The 24,316-nt window shown below is 37.0% G+C and overlaps 1 protein-coding gene across 2 annotated transcripts; it reads left to right on the top strand.

The window, feature by feature from the left end:
- Positions 1–10,040: 10,040 nt before the first annotated feature.
- On the top strand, positions 10,041–18,936 carry LOC120776628. Of its 2 annotated transcripts, none has more exons than XM_040107435.1 (3): positions 10,041–10,086; positions 12,346–18,717; positions 18,795–18,936. In XM_040107435.1, exons 2-3 carry the CDS (start codon positions 12,363–12,365, stop codon positions 18,929–18,931), a joined length of 6,492 nt encoding a protein of 2,163 aa, XP_039963369.1. In that variant the 5' UTR covers positions 10,041–10,086; positions 12,346–12,362; the 3' UTR covers positions 18,932–18,936. The 2 variants fall into 2 exon arrangements, with proteins under 2 accessions (XP_039963369.1, XP_039963370.1); XM_040107436.1 differs by lacking the exon at positions 10,041–10,086 and adding an exon at positions 10,182–10,253.
- The last annotated feature ends 5,380 nt before the right edge of the window (positions 18,937–24,316 follow it).

The raw sequence follows: 24,316 nt of genomic DNA, 5'->3' as shown, positions 1-24,316 counted from the left end.
AAGCACAGACACAGGCAAGCCTTTGCAGCTTTGATAGTCTCCGGTCCACCGAAGATTGCGCTGCCTTGGCGGCCCAGGCAACCGCTCCATAGGTGACAATTGGCCTTACCACTCATGGTATACAGCCATCTAATGATACTTGGCTTGCATCCCCAAGATCTGCCGGCCTCTTTTGTTGCTTTGGACAGCGTTAAGTCCAAAGGTCTACACCACCGTAAGGATGAGTCTAAAGTGAGGCCAAGGAATTTGACCTCCTTCGACATCTCCACCTCCCTGCCTCCAATTGTTAGGGGCCTCAAACCCGGTAGAGATCTACGCTTAGTAAAAGGGATTACGGTAGTTTTTGGCGGGTTAATATTTAGCCCTACCGTGTTGCACCATCCCTTTGCTAGATTTAAGCCCCTTTGAACAATGTCACAGAGAGTGTTCTCAAATCTACCTCGGGCCATTATGACAATGTCGTCCGCGTACCCTTGACAACGGATTCCGTTGCAGGTGAGCCTTTCAAGGAGCTCATCTACCACCAGGCTCCATAGCAGAGGGGATAGTACTCCACCCTGTGGGCAGCCCCTTGTGGTGCCAAGACGGATCTTGCTCTCCCCCACTACCCAGTGCTAATGGATCTGCCCGCTCTGTACGCGTGCTGTCTGGCATGTAGGGTTGCGATTTTCAGCACTTCCGATCTTATGTGGTTATCTACTACATTCTCCATCCCCTTTAGCATGAAAGATGTGAGACTAATATGCCGGAATGATTTGGCTAATGAGAAGTCTCTTCTACCTACCTTGGGGATGAAGATTACTTTCGCAATTCTCCATGGCTCTGGGATATGCGACATCGCTAGGCTATCTCTCATCAGCCCTAGCAGGTGTGGCAAGAGAACTTCCATACCTTGCTGCAAAAGAGCTGGAAAGATCCTGACTGAACTTGCAATCAGCTAGTCCAGACGATCCGGCCTGCTTGTGACCGATCCTGGAGTTTTGTCAGCCTGAACCGTCTCCGGAAAGTGCGCTTGTAGGAGTGTCTCTGCCCTCTCCTCCGCGCTAGTCGTATAGGTCCCGTCCTGCCTTTTGATGGATAATACCGTGTCCGTCTTGCCGCTCGACAACTCCTTGTGCAGTCGGGCTGCCTCTGGGGACGAGGAGACGCTGTCACAGAACTTCCCAAAACTATTTGTCTTCGCAAACCTAATCTCCTTGTTATAGATTGTTATGTGTTGCTTGTATTCCTTCCAGTTGCCCGTGCGCTTGGCTTTATTGAACAGCCTGCGCACCCTATGCCTACGGACCGAGAGTTTGTTAGACCACCAGGGACAGAATTGTTTTCTGATAGCCACGTTTAGTGGACAGGCACAATGATAGGCGTCCATTATGGACTGGTTTATGGCACTCAGCTTGCTCTCCAATCCAGTTGCAGTGGACTTATCATCTGCCTACCCCACTCCGCTCATATTTTTCTCTAGAACCTCATTGAAAATTTCCCAGTTCGTATTTGTAGGGATACGTATCGGAGGTCGGTCCTCGACTTCTACCTTCAGGGCAAATCGAATGATCCTGTGATCCGACATTGAGGGCTCTGTCGACACCCGCAACTGCGAGAACAGTCCGGTCATGTTTTCATTGCTTAAGGTAATGTCAAGGGCCTCCCTACGAGCACTGGTTACGAATGTGGGTTCACAACCCACATTTTCGATGGTTATATTACTGCTAATAATGAATTCAAGAAGAGACTCACACCTCTCGTTGCAGTCGTTGGCATCACATCCCAGAGTGAGGGGAAGTTTATTCGCTCTGCAATAGTCAGCCAGACTGAGAATCATTTGGGGGAGTTTAGTGGCCATCTCTGCTGAAAAGTAAGCGGATGCAAGGTCGAAGTTTGAACCTTCCCTGTCCTTCACCTGTACCGCCATCAGATCCTGCGTTAGAAACTCCGAAGTACAGAAAAAATCTATATCGGTTCTAACAACTACACAAGAACGGGGTCTCTCGTTAGAGAGATCCCAGATTACCTTGTTGTTTCTCGAATTGAGGCCTTTTACCTCTCCTCTATACACCCATGGTTCCTGGATTAAGAGGATGCCCAGAGGATCCGAAATGAACCTCTTCGGGACTCGTGTCGCTCTCCTGCAACCACAGAAGCAGTCGCATCATGCACAGCTGAACTGGCTTCGGATCGAGTCAGTAATTCGATCGTCCCCGTCACAGGCTCCTGGCTCACCGTAGGCGTTGCCTTGGGCCTCCCTGACCGCATCATTACCTTGCTGAATCAGAAGTTCAGCCGGAATCCCTTCTGCCGTATGAACTTGTACGATTCATCTTCTATTGTAATGTTGAGGTTCCACCCTGACCCCTCAACGTTGCTCGCTACCACCTTCCACGCCGAAGTACTTAAGCCCTCGTTTTGGTTCTTTACTAAACGAATCGCGAAGTCGTATGTCTTATCCGCACTCAGGGGAAAGAATACCGTCATGTTATGCAATTGTGATATGTCTTCACCTCTCCTTACGCACAGGACCGGACCCTTCCAACCCTCCAGCTTTGGCGTGATCTCCGTTAGCCTGGTGGCCGACTTCTCGTCTTGACAGTCGACCGGCCAATGGCATACGGACCAATCAGCATACCTCCCTTAAAATAAATGCCTTTGAAGGAGCCGGTGAATTCATCTCCCATGAATGGCGCATTTACTAGGCAGTCTTGAAGAGCCGTTTGCTCTTCAGACCTCAGGACCTCCGCCGGCTGTTGCGGGGCACCACCACCATTCGGATGCTTCTTAAAGCCTCCGAGTACTTGCGATGTACAGTTCTCGCCGGCGGCGGGTTTGGGTTGGAGCGTCTTTTACCTACCTTCTGTGGTTCGTCTTCTCTAATCCTCTTCGACCTTGGTGGCTCCTGAGGAGTTATCTGGCCGCTTTTCCTCTTCTCGGACCCGCTGGGTGCATCTTGAGGTGCTGGCCTTTCACTGCTCCATCCCTCCGACGAGGCTGCCTTGGCTCGGCGACGCCTCCGATTTCTGCGTCTGGTTGCAGACGCTGCGTTAGCACCTGCACGTCGTGCATTGTTAGGAGCAAGGTTGCTGCCCCTGCTCAGAGACCCTTCATCTGCCGCCGCATCTGAATTGTCATGTAAAGTCGCCGCGGAAGCGTCTCCCAGTACCACTTGAGTGTGACAGCATCACTCATGCCAGCGCCTCCGTGGGTCGTCTGCGACTTCCTGGGCGTTTTTGCTTCTGGGGTGCGTAAGGAGTCATTTCCTCTTTCATTCTGGCACCTATCTTCAGTTTCTTATTCGATTCAAACTTTTTTTGAGGATCCACCCTCCTCTCCATAGTCAGATCCCTCATTCAAAAGAGGGACGTGAGGGCGCTTCTATTATATCCTGCAGTGCCTCATTGCTTTCCACAATAAATCATTTGCTGTTGTTGTTTTGGTTGTCGTTGCTGTTGTTGGCTTCAGAATTTGTTACTGTTGCATTCCCATCAAATCATGTTATCTTACGAGCCATTCAGCCCATATTTGTGCCAGACCTACTGGTCTATTCTTTTTAAAGAGGAAACACAAAGGTCCGCCGCGCCAGAGCCCTTTCACGCGGTAAGGCCACCGTTACTTCCCAAGGCGGCCCGATGTTGGGAAAGCTCCGTTCGAATACAGCCGAATTAACCTCCTGGCTGAAAATCATCCAATGGGCACGGGAGTCGCATAACACCCTGGATTAGGAGGGGGTAGCTCTTGGTCGCACACATGCAGCTTCTGCAAACCCCCAGGAGAGATGCCATGCAGCACCACCCACAGTTTAAGCCCCTGCACCGCGACAAGGTGCCTACCGTTCGCAGGAGCAATTAAAGCTATCTTTGAGTTAAGCTACCGGCGGTGAAGGATAATATTAAAAAAAATGGTTCTGAAGTGTGTATTAATCGGAATATATCGTTTGCATATATAAGCTGTCTTAGATTCGCCCAACATTGGAAAGTACCCCGCAAGTCACGGCTACCAAAACTCCAATCCATTTAAAGAATAAGGTAATACGGTCTTCTCGTAAGGAAGGAATGAACAACCTTTATTAGAGTTTCAGTTAGAATTCTCAATTGAACCTTAACTGAAGTACATAAATAAAGGACTGAGCGACGCGTTCTACCGCTCAAGTGCTGAACACATAGGGCGCAACAGACTGCAAGCGACATCTGTCAAATATTAAAATACACACGATCTTATGGACACAGTTGTTTAGACAGCTGCACTACTAAACGACTGCAGGCCGTCAGTTGTCGCTCTCGCTAATTTCAAAATATTCTTATATTTGCCAACGACAATAGGACGACAGTAGAGTTGACAGTAGAGAGGAGTGATGCCACTAATAGGTAAAATGTAAAATTAATCAAAGCTCTGACGTTATTTTACAAATAAAAGCATAAAATAGCTCTGTTATATAATTTGTAATAACAATTGATAATTAAAACAAATAAATTTACCTATTTACTTATTTTTTGCATACGAAATTTCACTTTGAACAAAATATTAAAATTTCATTGAAATGAAGGGCATTAGTATGGCCACAACGAAATTGTATACATGCAAAATGAACAGCTGTGTTGTCTTGTGTACACGCCGGCAATTGTTATGTCGCTGCCTTCTTACAAATGTTCATGTAGAAGAATTCACGACGCCATTTACAGTTCACTGTCGTGCTGCCATGTCGTGTCGCGCTCTATGTGTTCAGCACTTCACAGTTAAAGCCTACGCGACATCTCTAAATAATGAGCTGAACACATAGAGAGCGACAGACTTCAAGCGAAATCTCTCAAATATTATAATACACACGTTCTTAAGGACACAGCTGCACGACTACACGACAGCAGGCTCTCACTTGTTGCTCTCGCTAATTTAAAAAATATTTCTAAATTTGCCGACGACAGTAGAGAGGAGAGGAGAGAATGCCACCAATATGTAAAATGTAAAATTATTCAAAGCTCTAAAAAACCCGGGAATCGTCCATACCCTTGTTTTCTATCACTTAATGCGCACAAGTATAAAAGATTAATTTATTTATTTTTGGCTGCTAGAAGTAAAAGCAATTGTGTCAATCCTTATTTCTTTCCACTTCCATTTTTTAATTTCAAAATCAATTATTTACTGCAATCAGCTGATTGACAAACAAATACATACTTATTTTGGCTGGAAAAAATTGTGCAGATCCGCATGCAGAATACTGCACATACATATATTTCAGGCGTCAGAAATGTTCATGTAAAAGGCTTCACGACACCATGTACAGTTCACTGTCGTGCAGTCATGTCGTGTCGCTCTCTATGTGTTTAGCTCATAAAACGACAACTTTACATCAAATGTACACATTATTTATTATTTATTAATAATACCTGTACCCATTTATAATGACATTAAACAACGCACGACAAAAACAAAATTCAGAAAATATACAATTTCTTCGTTTACTTTATAGTCCTGACAGACGAGCAAAATGAATGCGCTTTTAGCAACGCTAATGAGCATTGAAATTTTATGGTGACAGACGGCAGACTTGTGCATTTAGACAGCTGATAGTGAATTTATTAAAAAAAAAAAAGTGAAATAAAAGTGTGCGAAAAAGTTAAGAATATTGGATAAATGGATAGTAAACTGTGCGTTGTTTATTTTCTGCCATCTAAAAATATTAAAATTTGTTTTTGTTAATATACTTGCACATAATTTAATTAGCAATATAAAAACTGTTTACCTCTGAAGCTGTAAACCAGCGTTTGAAAAACTACGCTACTCTCGTAGCATTTCATTTTACTCTTGCTACCGCTCTCACTTTGCCGGGAGCCACAGCATAGCCTTAGCATAACAATGTAAAGTATGTGCTCTACTCTGCTCCGAGTTTTGTTAGGTAAAAAACTATAGCTGGAGCGGGAGCAAAAAATTAAATTCTGCGCTATGCTCTGGCGTAGCGGTAGCAAAAAATTGGGAGCGGTAGCATAGCAGAGCTAATGAAAATTTTCATGTGCTACAGCTCCCGCATGTGTTTGTTGTTTTTTTCTTTTTTGCTATTTTCTGTCATAATATTTAAATTAATTGAATAATTCAAACAAAAAAATGTTATGCAAATCATTTTGGCACTTGTTGCGTTATATGACTTTATAAATCTAAAATCAAATATTTTAAGAAATATATTAATAAAGTGAATTAGATAATAATTAAATAAATTATAAAATTTTTTTTTATTATGTAAAATATTTACCATTTTTATATTACCAAAACATCATCTATTCCAAATGTATTACAATAATTAATTACTATGAATTTTCGAAATTAATTTTAACTACATATACTTTCCCCCTTTTTATATACATTATGATGTTTTTTTTGAGAACTATTAATTTTTTTCAGTCCCGTCACGAAATTTCCTTGGAAATACCCAAAAAAAAAAATTCCCTGAAAATTTTAACCCTAAATATTAATATTAAGAACTGGACCGAGGCATGTAAAAATTTTTCATAGAAAACACACTACAATCCTGATTTTTTATCTTTAAATTCCTACAGATCAGAGGTATTTTATTATTTTTTATTGTATTATTTTAATTTAAACACTGACTGAATAAAATAAGTGTTTGATTTAGATTTTTTGTTTCTAAATAAAATATTATCATTAAATTTATTTCTTTCAATTTAAATATTATTAGAGGACCCGTCCACGTTTCACTGTGGCTGATACATAGATAGTACTAGTAATACTGTTCATATGATTTCTATTCGTTAGATTATTAGCGGGATTCTGTAACCAGTCTCTAGTCTCTATTTGAGACATTTTGAGGCAAAGTCTCAATTTGAGACTAGTTACTATTCACTAAACAGTCTCTAGCGTTAGTCTCAAAATATTGAGACCTGGTAGTTAGCAGGTCACAAAACTAAAAAGAACTCTTGTCTGCCATTTTGAATATACTGAATAGAGATCATCATAGATATTAATCGATTGTCGTTTCTTTATATTTTGTAAGCAACTCAAACACGAAAAGGTTAAAAATAAATCAATTTTACATAAATTTCGTAAATATTATGAAACAAAGTCAACATATATTTTTATTTTCATTGATAATTATGTTTTTTGACTATGTTATAGAAAATTTAATATTTGTTATCGACATATTTATTTTCATTCAAGTGTAAAAACATCTCTGAATAATGAAATGTAATAGATTTTGTGACTGTCACTTACAGAATAGCAATATCATCTCAAGTCTCAAAAATTGTCTCTAACGTAAAATCTCAAATTTAGAGACTTGAGACTGTCTCAAGTTACAGAATCGCACGGTATAGCTATTTGTTAAGGAGATATACCATTTTTGGTGAAGGAACTTGTCTTAGTTTACAAAAGAATTGAATCAAAAAACATTTCGTGTGTTAATAAAGCATTGGTTTTTGGGAGCATTGAATTTGGGCTGTGCACCAGTGAAATCAACCAAGTCCAATCGACAGTCCCAGTCCTAGTGGACTGCATATTATGAAACGGTTCTCAAGCGTGGAACTGATTACCGAGCCAGTTTTAATCCATTGCACTGCGTATTTACAGTTCTATTCTACCATTCCCAATATTTAGTAATTTTATCATTTTTTAGGAAGAATCAGTTTGAAATTGTACGCATATACATACTTCAATGTATATTGCAAAGAATCGAAAAGATTTCTGTATATCTAAAATTATAATAAACCTTTTTATCAACACTCCAATTATTCCGCTATATCTTTATGTTAGATATCGCGTTTGGTTTGTTATGAATGCATTTGCGTCCTTGACCAATAATCTAGCAAAGTATCCGCAGTGCCTTGACGATGAAAATTCCAATACCATTTTTTGTTGTGATATTAAATATATCGGACGGGCTCGTCTTAAAAAAAAACTACCTAGTTAAGAAGCAAAATCAGTATAACCCATATACTAAGCATGTTTGGAAATGAAAATTTTTACTTATTTCTTTCTACTTTTGAATTACTAAAAATTTCAAATGATTCTTACATAAATTTTGAACAAATGCTTATGATTTGAAATATAATTTTTGTATTTATGAGTTGTATTGAATTTTAGCATAAAGAGATAAAATGTATCCTATGTCCTTACCCTGCTTCTAAGCTACCTCCCCACCAATTTTAAGCCAAATCGGTTGAGCCGTTCTTGAGTTATAAACGACTTTCTTTTATACACCAACTTGTACCATACTTGTAAATGACAGAAAATAGTAAAAAAGAAAAAAACAACAAACACATGCGGGAGCTGTAGCACATGAAAATTTTCATTAGCTCTGCTATGCTACCGCTACGCCAGAGCATAGCGGAGAATTTAATTTTTTGCTCCCGCTCCAGCTATAGTTTTTTTTAACAAAACTCGGAGCAGAGTAGAGCACATACTTTACATTGTTATGCTAAGGCTATGCTGTGACTCCCGGCAAAGTGAGAGTGGTAGCGATAGCATAGCAATAATTTTAGAAATTTCGCTGCTACGGAGTAGTAAATGAGAACCCTTCTGTAAACACAAACAAGGCGGCAGATTTCAAGCGACATCTGCCAAACAATAGCAGAAACTACCCAATTTTGGGCTGTGTTGCCTACTCAAATTTGGTAAATTCAGCTAAATGCTGGAAATTTTTGTGCATTACAAACTTGCATTAAGGGGCTATACCAGTGTGACGCTTGAAAAATTAGGCGATTTTCGTGAATTTTTTTTTAAGAAAGTACTAGATTGAATGTTTCAACGTTCTATGGACGTAATAAAGTATATTTTTAACTATATTGAAGTTTTTTTTTTTACAAAAATATTAAAAATTACGGAGTTATGTCCTGTCAGGAGGTGCCGAAAAAAAAGTGCCTCAACTGCTGGCATGATTCCGGTCGAATGAGTAGCTGAAACAAAAAAATTCAAAATGTTTATTAAACTTAAATATATTTTCTATACAATGAACTACGATCTTTAAAAAATATCAAAAATTAAGAAAATAGCGTAATTTGAAAAAAAATCGTTTTTTTACAATAAAAATTTTCGTTGTTTTAATGCCAAAAAGACAATTTTCCACCAATCAAAAAGATCGTACTCCATTGTATAGCAAATGTATTCAACTATACCAAGTTTTAATTTGAAGTCGATCGGTCAATTTCTCATTGAGTTATGATGTCAGCAATTTTGAATAATTTCGTTTCGAGAAAAACGCGTTCAAAGTTTCACTTATATCTGTTTGCACCTCTCAGCGGTCGCTGTTTAGAACGCTGCCATTCAAAAACTATTCAAAATACGACCTTGCCGATTTCACAGGATATTTTTGAATATATAAACTATCGAAAATGCAAAAAAAAAATTTTTTGAAAGTGTCACACTGGTATCGCCTGTTAAATGGGTCAAATGCGCAAGTAAATGTAAATTAAGCCCGCTAATGCATATTAGCGCTGCCGTCTGTCAGGGCTTTTACTTCTCAACGTGCTGTTAAAATAGGTTTCGGTAGCCGAGACATGTTTGCAAAATTAAGTGATCGGCAGCTTTGACTCGAGTATCGTGTTGGCTCGTTTGCTTAATTGGAAAAATTGATGTCAAGACGGCGTTAAAGTTCAAACAGTTAGGGCGGTTTTCACAAAGTTTGATTAGCCGCCATGTGCTTGAGTGTTAAAGTTTGGAAGTAAAGAGTCAAGGCTGAGTGCATTGCAACTTGATCGTTTAACGTCGCAATAATAGTTTTTGAAATTTTTATTGTGTTCGAAACTAATAAATTCCTCAACCCTGACAAATTTTATATTCACCATGTACGACACTGTTGCATTTATTTCGTATTCTATTGGATGCAATATATTTTCACTAATATTAGAATTTTTTATTTGGAAAAAGTCACAAGTATTTTTAGAAAGTATAGAAATTTAAAATGTTAATTTCCTATTGCAATAATCCTCGAGCTAAAGGCCATATTATTTATGTATACTTTTCAATGCCAAGTTCGAACAGGGTTGTACGGTTAGGATGTACGTAAGCGCACATTGGTAACACTGTCGTCATTTTCATTTTTATATCTCGTCGTCGTTGTCTCGTTTGGTGAAAATGAAGCAGTGATTTTAAGAAAAAGTAAAGAAAATGATAATATATATACAAATTTGTAATATTGTTTAAAATTCGTATTGTACATAATATTTGTTTTATTTACTGTTGCTTTAGTATTTAAAATAAGTACAATCGTAGTGAGTAAATCGTGAAATTCGTCGCCAAAGTAGGCCAAACAACAAGACAAGCAGGCAAGCACCCGATCAAAGAAGACAAGTAGAAGTAGAAATTTTTTGCTTTTGGTCATTGAATTTTCTTCAGTAGCAAGTCTATGCACAGCTTAGCAAAGAAAAACCAACGCAAAGACAATTCAAAAGTAAATGCAAAGCTAAACGAGTCGTCGAGGTTTGTAATGTAATTGTGTCGTAAAGCAAACGAAAAATAATGCAAAGCAAGGAGTAATTAGGAAAGTGGAAGTACTCAACTATAATGTGCAAAGTGAATTCTAATTAAAGAAAGCAAGAAGAAAACAAAAATGATTAGTCAATGGATTAAAAACAAAATGAGTAAATAAAAAAAAAATAATAGAAAGATTTGAAGATCATCAGACTTTATTTAAAATTATCACTGTTAACACCACTAAAATAGGTAATCTTTACTTCCTACATTCCTTGCTGACACAGCAAAGTTGTGGAAATCAAAACTTGCGTCGAGAGCTGATGGTGGCGGGTTGAAGCAAGAGTAAAAATACCTACCAACAAACCATTATTGGGAAGGTGTAGTGTTAAATTTTATTAATCGGAACATTCTTTGTTTCAGTAAGCTATTAACGCATGTAATTTTTAGTATATGTGTGTAAACCACATTCATCTGTGCAAGGTGATATTAATATTTAGCACCGCTATTTGGAATACACACTTGTTTAAATCGTCAATATTCTATAAAATATGGTTATGTATACATATTGTATTTATTGAAAAATAAGAGGTACAGATTTTCTCATGTTAATCATGTAACAAATTTAATTCATTTGAATTGCCGAAAATTTACCACATATAGTATATAAACATTTAAACTAAATACAAAATATAAAAAAATGTAAACCTGTTCTCAGACACAGTCAGGTGTACTAAACCGACCAGGATTTTTAGGGAATCTTTTCTGCTGATACAACAGCAAAAATAATAATTCATAGAAAAAACGTTTTGTCCTCAAATCCCGAATTCTCATCTCACACGTGCATATATACAGTTCTTTATAATGATTATTCAATAAGTATTGTGGCAGTATAAGTGATACCAATTGTTAATGTTATTGTTATACAAATAATTTTTTCGGAAGATATGTGTATTATATATAATCTATGTTTTAAAATCCTGCCAAAATATAGTTGTTTCCTCGATTTGGAGCAAGGGCCAACAAAGTATTAGTTATATGTTTTTTCTTCGTAATACAATCAAAAAGACAATGTAAATGCGTATTTTAGCGCCAATAAGATGAATAAATTATAATTACATTTTTCAATAATAACACCTGTTGTAAAAGTGTTAACTTGCACAGAGTTAGAAGTAGAATACGTTTGTTAAAAAAACATAAGTTACAACAAAAAAACATAATTTGATGAAACAAAACTACACTACATATGAAGAAAGCAAGTGAAATTCGAACTTACATAGCAAAGCGCCACACCGAAATAAAATACTGGTTTTCAACACACATACAGATAAAAACAGTTATAATGCCTCGAAGGCCTTGCTGCAAGCACAAAGTTTTCGATGGGTAAACCGAAGAAAGTGTCGGAAGAAAGAAAAATTATATCAAAAACTATAAATTTAAAAAAGCATATTGAGTATAGAATGAATTCAAGGCTTATTAGAAATTCTAATTTTACATTATACATATATTATTTGAAATAGAAATTATATGTATGTATATATTTTCAATTATAATTAATGGAATTTTAAATTTTATGCGGGGGAATTTTAGAATAGCATCCACCGATTTTGGATATGTTCGGATAGATTAAGAAAACATATATATGTATATGGGTGCCGTTGACTTATATTTTTTTAGATGTGTATTTGTATTTAAAATAAAAAAAATCAACTATATAAAGTGCGTGTTTCTTCGATTTATAATGAATTTTTTACATTACATTTTTAATTAATTTGTTTCTAATCATTTATTTTTTATTAAATAGTTTAAAAATAACTCCTACTCAGTTCAAATCGGTGGATTTTGTTCTAAATCCCAGCCTTTTCTGATCTTATTATGAACCTATATTGATACCATTTGTTTGCGATGAACACTTGATTAATGTCTACATACTTATTATCATTTAAGATTCTTTGAGGAATATTATGGATCCAAATAGACATCACGAAGTCATTGGTGGCGATGACGAAGGACAAAGTGCAATGTATTTTACTAGAGGAATCAATGATGGTCGTACAAATACTCAATATTATTCGCATGAGAGAGTTATTGTTAATAATAAATCTTGTGGGTGCCCAAACATGTCAAATAATATTACGTGCAATGCGTGTCCATCGGCAGCAGATAGAGCCTGGAATTCAGAACACTCTTTAAGAGTAGATTTTCAAAAATCAGGTTCATCGCGAGATAAAATCAATCAAAATTCAATATATCCACACGATGGTAGGCAATTTTTCCATTCAAATAGCAACGTAACATACGGTACAGAAGTAATGCCTACCAATAGAAGTATTGTAGGATTGCAACAAGAAAGAAATTCAGTGTCTAATAAAAGCTGTGCCTTGGAGTCGAATTGTAATTTCAAGCAACAACTTCAGCATCAACAATCTCACCACCATTCTCAGACGCCAAACTTTACACAAATGCCAACGCATTCGAATACCGCCAATGCAACAAATTTACCACCTCAACAACTACAACAAAACCACCATCAACTTCTAAGTGCAATAAGCAATTATCCTAAAGGCAGTATATATGACGATATAGTGAGTTACCATGCATCGGTTCCTGATCACGGGTCGACAAAAGCAACAATATACAGTGAGGTTATACAGAGTCAAAAGAAAGTTGCAACAACAATGGACTTAATACATAACAGCAAAAGGGATGCTAGTACCATTATAAATCCAAGTAACTCATTAGCTTTGAAGGAACAGCAAGGAAGCCCAAACTATGCCCGAAAATGTCCGCAAATCTTTGCACACAGCGATCACAGCAACACGCATACAAGTCATCAGAGCTTATATATGTCGACACCACAATTTAGTTCGGATAAATTCAGTAATATTCATGCGCAAAGAACAATTTTACATGAGTCAGAACTTAAAGTTCGTGGCTATGGTTCTGAGGTGAAGCTGAACGAATTGCAAATTCCTTCTACTAATAATTATTCACAGCATGGTAGTGGTAACAGTTATCATCATAATGTTCAGGAGAACTCATTGCAACAGTCGCAGTTAAATATTCAGCACCAAGAAACATTATTGAACAATGTCAGACCACATTTGTCTCGAAGTCAAAATTATTATATGCAAGGTGCCGAAATACCTACCATCTCAGAAAAGCCACCGATTATAACAAAACAGACGCAAATTATAAGTCAGTATTCAAAAAGCCAGAAAGCCTTACCATCACCCTCCCAAGTGCATTCATTATCACTTCCTCGTCACCCAACGAAGACGCCCACTCATGATTTAGTGTTTAAAAATAAAGAAGAAATTTATAGCGACACAATGCATCATCAAAATAATGACTTATATACTAATCCATATAAAACGTCCTCGCCTTTGGAAACCTGTTGTAAAGACGTAACTTCCCCTTATAACAGTATAACTAATAGCTTTAGTGAAAGTAATGTACAGCATGGTTATTTCAAAATCAGTAAAATAGCAAAAGAGACAGTCACTAAAAACAGTTTCTGTACGGAAAATCAAAATACCCCTCCTCCTACTCCTGTTCACCGTCCGTCTGGATACAAAGCTCAACCATATTTTTATGAAGCACAGCATATAAAGTATGAAAACAATACGCATAATACAAATTATATGTCGCCATCTATTGATGTGGCGGCTTCACCGTCACCTTCGCACACAACGCCGCCATCTCACATACAAATGCATCACACAAGTCTAACCCCTCAGAGCCAATCACAATCACCGTCGAATTATACACAATTAATTCGTCAACAACATCACAGTCAAATTGAAAGTCATCGGTCATCCGCACGTGCACATCAGGAAAGCGCCGCAGTTCATCCAAATCCGAATTATTGTGGTTTTGAACGACATTCCCAGAGTTCCAAGCCACTGCCCTCTCATTCGCTGACTATCCAAACTTTATCGCAGTCGCAATCGATGGATCCACAGATGCAATCTAAACAAATTTCAAACCTCTCGAACCAAGGACCAAAACAAAATGCTGTAAAGAAAACTCAAGTCCAAAAAACCAATTACAGGGAACTTATAAACCAGGTAGTCGCAATGAGAAGTGCTACATCGGAAAAAGAATTGGATTTACAGATAATCAAGAAAGCCTTAAACTCAGCGTCAGGTCAGACAGGAATTTCACCTGTGGACAAATTATCTCAAAGCGAAGCTCCTATAAACAACGGCTGTTTATCACTGCCCATTAATGCCTCAATATCTAAGGACTATGGGGCTGGGTCAATAGAAAATGGGTATTTAGTGGAAAATCCACCCATATCTACACGTAATATAGCTAAAGTTTGTAACGATGCAAACTTACCTGAATTGCATCAGAGAATCAAGATAGAGGAGCCGTTAACTCCATCGCCTCTAGATTTATCGATGCGTACAGTTAAAACGAAGGCTGATTCTACTGAGTATCGATATAATCAAGCAATTTTAAAAAAATCCCAAACTGATTTTAGGCACACCCTGCCGAGAGTGGATTTCACGCCAAATTTTGCGTTACACTCGGATGAGAGATTAGAGGGGTCTAAAATAATAGAAAGCCAACAAAATGAACAATTCTACAGTTCATCGGAGGTTACAAATCCAGTAATAGTGCCTGCTGATTGCAAGTTAATTACAGCACAACCAGAATTAAAACAGAATTTGCAGCAATTTCCCCCTGATATTTCATCTAAAGTTTGCACTATCTCACCCCGGATAGGCCCAACTTCAATCAGTAACCTGAAGACAAATTCTGTGGTATTTAAAACTTCGGAAAAAAGCTTACAAATATGTCAGATGCGTCCAAGTGTTGTAGAAACAAATCCTTTTGCGACAGTAAAAACAATAAAATCTGAACCACCTTTAGTGATTGGTAGTAATGTGCCTGCAACAGACGAACACTTTAAACCAGCTACTAATATGGGGACCGTATCGAGAACTAGCTCTGAACTTACTATTCCGCCAGCTTATTCTGGTGGAGTTATAAAAACTGCTGATCCCATTTCTCTAGTAAATACCAATCCTTCATCCAATACACTAGTTCGAGAACAGCGGAATCCTAATTATCTTGGTCGTAAGCGCCATCTTCAAGAGTACTCAAATTCTCAACGTAATGAACCCGTCGTTAAGCAAAGATATCAGGAGCATATCGTTCAACCGAAAGCTATAATAACACCTATAACTTCCACTTCAACGGCGGTTATAACTGTAAATGACCGAGTAGTAAGTGAGGAAAGAGAACTAGATGTGAAAATAGTTGAAAAGGCAATACATGCAGAAATTGTTCCATGCTGTCAAAGGGAAAACTCCATAATTGTTAACAACAATGTACCTATTTGTAAAATAGAGCCATTAACGCCGACATTGGATACTCCACCACCCACAATTCCCCAACCTGTTCCAGTTGCACCAATAAAAACGGAGGCAAATTTAATAATTGCAGCCCGGATTAGAACTAAAGCGGAACTGAAAGGTTTTACTTTCAGTACACCAATAAACGTACCCAGTACTATTAAAGAGTCCATTAAAATAAAAGAAGAACCAAGTATTTGTTCGACTTTTAACTCTGAGCTGCCGTCCATTCCAGGTCTAGAAGAAAAATACGGTTCGATTGATATTTTAGATTTCAATTGGAATAATAAATGCACTGATTTTATGGAACAGTTACTTACAAGTTCACGAAAAAGTAATGCCAAATGCCGATTTGTAAGTGTGAATACGGATTTAAGGGTAGAGAGTCAAAAATCTTCAAATGATATTAAAGACTTAGAAACAAGGGACATAACAATGGAAAATAATTTATCAAACGTTAGTATTGAATCGACAGAAAGTAGTAAATCTTGTGATATAATTGACGTAAGGGTTCAAAGTACCATGACGGGAGAACGTTTTACAGGCAAATCCCCGGAAGGCCATTCCTCACAGTCATGTAATATCGTTATTCAAAAAAAGATAAGTAAACAAGAAAGGGGGAAAATGAGATTACAGCAAGAAAAACGTATTGCTGCTCGTTTGAAAGTGGAAAGCAGTTCGGAGAGTGACGATGAAATTATTAAAAGAAAATCGGATCGTTCGAAGAAACCACTAAAGAAAATTAAAGCTCGACAAAGCAATCACACTGATACAAATCAGTTTTCTGATTGCGGCTGCGATTCTTCCGAGAGTAATGATAATAATAGCGGTAAAAACATTACTACAAAAACATATGTTCAAGGAAACGATGACAAAGTTATACAGGAAAAGTTATCACCAAAACTGCATAATTTAGAGGATATAACGACTTTAGCGGATTTAAATCAAAATAATGCTATTAAAAATATCCACTCTGTCATCAATGAATCAAAATTTCCCGATAATGCGCAAAAATTAGTCAGAAAGAGTATTGGGGAAAAGGAGACATATAATAATATGCACATTGAAAAACAAACAGAAAAGGGTAAAGCGATAACGTCGATGCAAAATAATTCTAAATATAAAGAAGCCATCGAAGAAAAGAAAGCTGAAAAAAAAACAAAAGTGCATTTAATGGTAGGTTTAAACACAATGACACGCTCCAAGCAGAAACGGGAAATGGAACTGCAATTGGCAAATAGCAAAGTATTGCGCAATGATAAAATTATTCGTAATTCCACTACCAAAATTAAGTCAATCAAACGAAAGTATGTGCGGAAATTTGCCAACAATCAGAGCTCTACATCGACAATTTGCAAAGAGCTTTCAAACAAGCACTGTGATCGCGAACTTTCAATGCGGTTGCGTTCTAGAAATGAGAAGTCGGGGAAAGCTGGCAAAACTGAAAAGGTACCTGATTCCAGTTGTAAGAAATTGAATAAGGCAGCATTGGCTATCGACAAAAGTGATATTCAAAATAGCAAGCCTAAAGATAAAGAAAGTCAATTGCTTTTAGAAGCTTACCGTTATAAACGTTCGCTCAAAATTCCTCCCAGCTTAATTACTATAGATCATCCACATAATCTGAAAATGGCCAATTCACTACCAGATTTAGAGCGTGAACAAGATTCTTTACTATCCAATACTAATCGAAGCACTAAATTTGCAAAATCTATAGAAAGATTGCTTCAGAAGTCAACACCAAATATAAGCAAAAAGTCTTTATTAACTACTAGAACCCAACATGAAGAGCAACTGTGTCGTGAAAGGCGGTCAATAATTGATGTGCTGCATTCGCGTGTTATAAATACAAACGTTGCTTTCAGTACAAAGCCCAAAAATAAAAAAAATGTGAACCATTATGGTGTTTCGAGCCAAATTCATAGCGATGTTTCTCACAGTGCAGAATCGAGTTCAGTTACAGAACTATTTTCTATACCTGTGAAAAAAGATTTTGACGAAGAATCTAGTGATGGAAAGAAACGTCATTTTAGTATTTTTGAAACAACTGTCTTAAAAACTAAAACACGAACAGAGTCTAAAATGCAACAACGAAAAGAAATTATTCGAGAGATTTTCGTAGGCGATGATCGGCCAGCATCTGCTCCACCAGAAATAATATCCCAGATGTCAGATGGAAATGACAAAATGACATTCGAACAGAAATACGAACAATTCTTACAACAATTAAACATTGTCATTAACGATTCTGTTCCGGGCTCAGTTTCTGCATCAACTTCGACAGCGAACCAACATATTAAAGATGAGGAAGACACCTTGGCAAGTATTGGTGTACCTGAAACCGACGATAATACGTCCCTAAACTCAAAAGTTGCTAACCGAACCACGCCTGAAATAGATAATACAGCATCTGGTTTTAGAAGAAGACGGCCGGGAAAGTATCTGCGGCGTAAAGGAAGCTCCGGTTTTGATTACATACGTAAAAAAAAGAAACCTAATTCAACTCTATCCGGGAACCAGAGTTCCGCTCAAAATTTGCAAATGTTAGCCAAACTAGATAGGAAAACGGAGGAAGAAAAGTATGAAAAGAAAGTGAAGACCGAGAGTGATGTGTGCCGTGAAATAAATAAATGGGTGCTAAACAAAAGCGTTGGCCAAAGTGCAATGCATAAAGCAGCACGTCTAGGTTACATAGATGTTGTTGTTTACTGCTTGGACCGTATGGGTATGAATCCAGATCAGAAAGATAATGCTGGTTATACCCCGCTACATGAAGCTTGTACAAAAGGTTGGCTTGAGATTGCTAGAACACTCTTGCAGTACGGTGCGAATCATTCAGAAGCGGCTCATTCAGGCATACGACCGTTGCACGAGGCAAGTGAAAATGATCACGAAGAAATTGTAAGGTTACTGCTATCTTATGGTGCCGATCCTTTGCTCGCTACGTATTCAGGTTCGTTGACATTTTATATTTAATATTTTTTTATAATATGTTCAATTCTATATATACAAATCTGATTTTGTGAACAGGTCAAACGCCTTTAATGCTTGCTTCAAGTACTGCTATGAGGGATCTTCTAAATAATCACTTGAGTGATGTCCAAAACGTTGAGTCAGATAAAAAACCTTGGCATTTTAGGGGACCATGGGAGATTTTAGGTAAGTAATATTACTCTTGGGGCCGTTTTCTTAATGCCTTTCTTTAAGGAAAGGTGTCTTGGTTAAGTTTACCAGAACTTAACTGACAGGCTGCTAACCAGACATTGGAAACGACCTTTAGTATATAAATTTAATATTATAAAGCAAGAGTAGTTTGACGGACGCGGATTTATCTCCGACTGAGGTTAAAAACATTTATTTTTTTCCAGTTCTCTAAAAATACCATATACTAAATTTAAATTCCTTTTCTTAATTTGTAACACCATATTTATAACTTCCAATAATAGTTTTAATACACATATTCTTATCGATAATATATATATTATAATTAATGAAGAATTGATTTCGTGAACTCATCAAAATCTAAATATTTCCTTGAGACTAGCGTTTGGTTGCACTTCTGCTATATTTTCTATAATATACGTACTTGTACCAAAGGGGGATTTCTCGTCCGAGGCTTCCTTTCATAGGGGGTGTTTTTTTACGTGGCGGGTCCCAAACTCAGCGCACAACCCTGCAGAGGGGATGTTTCGCCTTCTCACTTTAGCTCGCCTTCAAACGGATGTTCTTAGGCTACCCAGAGGATACTTTGTCAAAGACCGGAAGTCGTGAGCTGCTGGAGTCATATGTAAAAGAATCGTTTCTAGTCACTCCCAAGTGAATGGCGATCAGAGAACTTTCCTCACTTATTGATATCATCGGCCTCAACACCTGCGCCGTTAGTTCTGCTTTCTCAAGAGTAGACAAGGAAGCAATGCAAATGGGTCTGGCAGTGGTCGAGGACAAGACGAAGTATCTCCTGTCATCAAACAAAAAGTCGTCGCACTCGCGACTTGGCTCTCACGTCACTGTTGACAGCCATAACTTTGAAGTCGTAGATAATTTCGTCTATCTTGGAACTAGCGTAAACACCACCAACAATGTCAACCTAGAAATCCAACGCAGGATAACTCTTGCCAACAGGTGCTACTTCGGACTGAGTAGGCAATTGAGAAGCAAAGTTCTCTCTCGACAAACAAAAATCAAACTCTATAAGTCACTCATTATTCCCGTCCTGCTATATGGTGGAGAGGCTGGACGATGTCAACAACTGATAAGTCGACGTTGCGAGTTTTCGAGAGAAAAGTTCTGCGAAAGATTTATAGTCCTTTGTGCGTTGGCCACGGCGAATATCGAAAACACTCCAGCTATGAAAGTATTCGACGCTGTACCCGCCGGGGGAGCAGAGGAAGAGGAAGACTTCCACTCCGCTGGAAGGACCAGGTGGAGAAGGACCTGGCTACGCTTGGAATATCCAATTGGCGCCACGTAGCGAAAAGAAGAAACGACTGGCGCGCTGTTGTTAACTCGGCTATAATCGCGTAAGCGGTGTCTACGCCAATAAAGAAGAAAATATGTACTTGTACACTACATAAAATTAAACAGATACATCATCTGACATCCTTAGAATTTTGCGTGAGGATTTAATGCTCAGCTCATTTCGTGGTTCCTTCCGTGCTTTTTTATTCCCAATTTTAATTATGTTTATGTTTTAAACCGATTCAGTGTTGTGAGAAGTCAACGTCAACGAAATTTTTCTTTAAAGAAAAATTAGACCTTAACCAGAGGTAGTGGGGAACTTTCAACAAGCCTAACGGTTAAACACCATAATAATTTGTATGCCATATATTGCAGGCAATGAATTGTCACTTCAGCAGTGTGACAGATCAGTTTTCATTTCTATGAAAATTTCGAAAAGGCAACACGGCTCATTTACATATACATATATCGACGGCAGTTTCATTTCGGTAATTTAAAATTTAGTAGCGCGAGTATTAAGACGGTTGTGTTAAATAATAAAAATAAAGTACCAAATTATGAGTACATTTTCTAAATAATTTAATATAATGGGTTGTCAAAAAAGTCTTGCGGTATTTTTATTGAATTTTTTGTTTTTTATTGAAATTGTAATAACTTTTGATGACTCATGCCCAGCTCTTGACCGATGCTACGGCTGCTACTATGCCGGTCTCTTGCAACCAATTCAGCGATTTTATCGCAATTTTCGACGACGGCCTTCCGGAGTGTGGCGCATCTTCGACCACCTCTACACCAGAACGAAAACGTTGAAACCATCGTTGTGCGGTGGAAATGGAAACTGTATCGGGTCCATAAACTGCACAAATTGTATTGGCGGCTTGAGAGGCATTTTTGATTTTATCGTAGTAGTACTGTAAAATATGCCGTATTTTCTCTTTATTTTGCTCCATGTTTGCGACGCTATAACTCACGAACGACTTAAAAGAAACGACAATCAATCAAACACTTGTTAGCGAGTGAAATGAGCTTTCCAAAAAGGTATAGCATGACCCGATGCGACGAATAAAACTAGAACTACGCGCTTTCAGCGCCAACTAACGAAAAAACCGCAAGACGTTTTTGACAACCTATTATTTTTCCAAAAAATTAATATTTTGTTTAATATTGTTAATTTGCAGAAAAATTATACAAAATGGATTGGGAAATAAGCGAAGTCTTAAATTTAAACTTTTACAAGCATAAGTCAAATTATCATTGCTCATATTAAATTTATTAATTTAATTGGTATATAAAAATTACATACACTTATTATAGTACATTTCTACTTTTTTTATTTTGCACTTAAATTTTTTTCATCAATATAAAAATGTAAACGGTTCAAGAGCTCAAAACATGCGGTATAGTAGCTCGAATTTCCCAAATAATTATGTTATGATAACAAATGCCCACATACAGACTTGGCAACGGCAATGGCAATAGATTTGACAGTTAGTATGCCATAAACCTTAACTTACTGAATATCAGTATTTAGAAACGATCGGCTGACATTAGTTGCACTATTTATAACTCAATAATGGCTGAAACGATGTAAATTGGAGAGGCGTACTTTTTACTAGTGGAGCGAATGAGTGTATTAAAAAATATTTTCGAATAGCACTTGTATTTAAACATCAAATTTTGCAATGGGTAAGAAAGCAACCACTGAAATATGAAAGTCATTAAATTTAAATTTGTAAGGTAAATCTTGGCGTGAAATCGGAGAAATTGTTGGAAGAAACCATTGCAAATAAGAAATGTTTTTGATAGATCGCCTTGCTGACATTGAAGCGCGATCGATAGAACGAAAAATTAAAGCAAATCCGGTTTAAAGTGCTGTTCAAATATCGAAATATACAGTAGAGGCACCGGGTAAGCCTATAAAAGCTAGAACAATCAGGGAAACTTTGAGCAGAAGTAGTCTGAATCGACGAGTACCACGAAAAAAGGTGTGTAATCAACAAGAATCTACAGAACCGTTTGAAATTTTACTACAAACTTCTCAGAAAACATTTTGTACTCTAATGAAAATTCGAAAAATATAGACTTTGATGATAGTGTGTTACCAACAGCGTAAAGCACGGTGGAGGGTCAGTTACGGTTTGGGGATGTATGACAGCATCTAGTATTGGGAATCCGCGATGAAAAAAATAATTATGTATGGGATTTTGAGAAGTAACAGAGCTCCTGATATTGAAAAATTTGGACTAACAGAGAATTGGATCTTTCAAAAGCATTGATCCTAACCATAAATCTAAAATTGTTAGTAAGTGCCTGGTATGTTGAACACCACAAGCTCTGGATAACCCTATGCAGTCCCCAGACCTAAATCCTGAAAGTACCTTGAATGAAAAATCAGGTAGGAAAACATTTCAAGGAAGCACGATCCAAAAAGACCTTGATTGAAGAATGAGTAAAATCTCTCCAGAATTTAGAAAAATGTAAAATTCGTGCCTTGAAGATTAAGTGAGTTCCTGTCCAAAGGAAGGCAAACAAAATACTAGCATAGTTTTTGTTTATTATACTAAGTTAAACTCTAATATAAGCCTTGCATTCTGTAACTAAACTTCGCGTTGTTGTATTAAAGACTGCGTTATAATAACACGTTCAACGTTGGAAGTATTCACAGTACATGAATTATACTGAATGTTGCTACTGAACAATTCTGTTTGTTTTTAGCATGCACCACGTGGAACCGATAAGACATATTTAATAACGCAACAGAAAATCGCATTGATAGTTTGCGACGCACTGGCATTTATTACAAACAGAAAGTTACATCTAACATTAAAAATAGCAGAATAGATGTAGTGTTGATAAAAAGTTCAACTATAATTGGAAATGATCATAATGGCTCAGAAATATTATCGAGCTACAGCCAAATACATAGATGCCAGACAATTTCTTCACGACAAAATTAATTAATTAATACCACATTCTTGAAAATAAAAATTAAATGGTTGGATCATAACTGGCTCAGTAATTTGGTTACATTAGCGTAGATGTTGACGAAATTATTTTCCAGATACAAAAACTGTTGCCATGCTAACAGATGTATTTTAAATCATTCGCTACTGTTGTTGATGAAAATTAAATTATCTAGATATATAAAAACAACACATAATCTTGGGTTGAAAAATGTTTCACCATACATACATATATTGTTCAGCCTAATTTTAATCCACCTCAAGTATGCAACGGTACACGATTGGGAATTAAAAAGATGACAGGAAATATTATTGTAGCAACTATTTTGACTGAAAAATTTAAAAGAGAAACGATCCTCTTGCCACATTAGATTGTACGATACGAATAGACCTGAATTAAATTGAGTTTGAAAATTGTTATAATTAAAAACTATAAATATTATTTTAATAAATGAAGAATGATCTACCATCTTTATTTAAATCTAATGTTATCAACTAATAACTTTAAAAATTACTCATCAATCATTTTCAAATTTGGACGTAATGTTCAAATTTTAACGCCGTGGATTCTTACATCGGAAATAACGTTTTTATTTTTATTAATAAATACAATTGATTGTATTGAATAGTTCATAATTAATGCATATGTTACCTGTAGCAACGTGTGAACAGGGTCCTCTAAGATCTCAAGTATATCTGAGCAAAGTCAAGAATTAATGCAATCAGTTCTTTCATTTCTCTGCCTCCAATAGAATGATTTCCGACTTTCCCCCTTGACTCTAAAACATATACCTCATTTGAGGATGATTTAAGTATAATTTTCGCTGACCATAAGTAAAATATGGTAATAAAACTCAGGAAGCTTTTAAAATAAGTTAATATGATACCAAACTTGATTTTAATCTATTCACGATTTCCCCATAGTCAAGAAGTGCGAGCATTTGGGCTTTAATTTGCTAAAAACTTACCTGAACCCTTTTTTCTTAGACATTTTAAATAAATTAGTATTTACGACTTTTAATCTAAAAACACTCGATCTAAGAAAAATCATAAAAGTCCGTCGAACACGTATTTATGCATTATCTTTCTTTAAGGGAGGATCCTGCTAGAAGCTACAAAAAATCGATTTTT

Source organism: Bactrocera tryoni, chromosome 5, assembly GCF_016617805.1.
Source record: "Bactrocera tryoni isolate S06 chromosome 5, CSIRO_BtryS06_freeze2, whole genome shotgun sequence".
Lineage (NCBI taxonomy): Eukaryota > Metazoa > Arthropoda > Insecta > Diptera > Tephritidae > Bactrocera > Bactrocera tryoni.
The sequence above is the reverse complement of the archived record's forward strand: the minus strand, read 5'-3'. Positions and strand labels throughout refer to the sequence as shown.

Coding starts and splice junctions, on each gene's coding strand:
- LOC120776628 (XM_040107435.1), top strand. CDS start 12,363: ATGGATCCAAATAGACATCACGAAGTCATTGGTGGCGATGACGAAGGA. Junction 18,718..18,794: donor TTTGCTCGCTACGTATTCAG/GTTCGTTGACAT, acceptor TTTTGTGAACAG/GTCAAACGCCTTTAATGCTT.